Source organism: Pyxicephalus adspersus, chromosome 12 (assembly GCF_032062135.1).
Source record: "Pyxicephalus adspersus chromosome 12, UCB_Pads_2.0, whole genome shotgun sequence".
NCBI lineage: Eukaryota > Metazoa > Chordata > Amphibia > Anura > Pyxicephalidae > Pyxicephalus > Pyxicephalus adspersus.
This window is the reverse complement of record NC_092869.1, coordinates 670,024-670,538: the sequence shown is the minus strand read 5'-3', so window position 1 is coordinate 670,538 and position 515 is coordinate 670,024. Positions and strand designations below refer to the sequence as shown.

At 55.1% G+C, this 515-nt stretch overlaps 1 protein-coding gene across 1 annotated transcript in view; it reads left to right on the top strand.

Annotated features, from left to right (window-relative positions):
- PI4KB (phosphatidylinositol 4-kinase beta) overlaps nucleotides 1-515 on the top strand; it is a 17,374-nt gene that overhangs the window by 11,090 nt on the left and 5,769 nt on the right. Inside the window, exons 5-6 of the mRNA XM_072428652.1 lie at nucleotides 67-198; nucleotides 275-398. Coding sequence (XP_072284753.1) covers nucleotides 67-198; nucleotides 275-398 — 256 coding nt within the window. The remainder of the gene's footprint in view (nucleotides 1-66; nucleotides 199-274; nucleotides 399-515) is intronic.

The following is a 515-nucleotide window of genomic DNA, read 5'->3' as shown; positions in this document are numbered from 1 at the left end:
GGGGGCAGCCTGCATGTTGGGGTCCTAATGCTTCCTGTATGGGGTCACCTGACTTCTGATTGGAAGCTCTGAAATTCTTTGTTGTTTCTACAGACGGCGCCTATCGGAGCAGCTGGCACACACCCCCACCACCTTCCGCAGGGACCCCGAGGACCCGTCCGCTGTAGCACTTAAGGAGCCCTGGGAGGAGAAAGTCAGGTGGGTGCTGGGGGCAAATCCCTGTGTCTTGTATGAGCCCCGGGCTGTACCTTACATCTGATTATTCCTATTACAGGAGAATTCGTGAGGGCTCCCCCTATGGGCACTTCCCCAACTGGAGGCTGCTGTCCGTCATCGTGAAATGTGGAGACGACCTGAGACAGGAGCTGCTCGCCTCTCAGGTCCTCAAACAGCTACAGGTGAATGGAGGCTGAGAATGAGAGCTCCCCCTGCTGGTAATGTGTGGTAATAGAGAATGGGAAATCATGGCTCCCCCTGCTGGTGATATGTGGTAATAGAGAGTGGGAAATCATGGC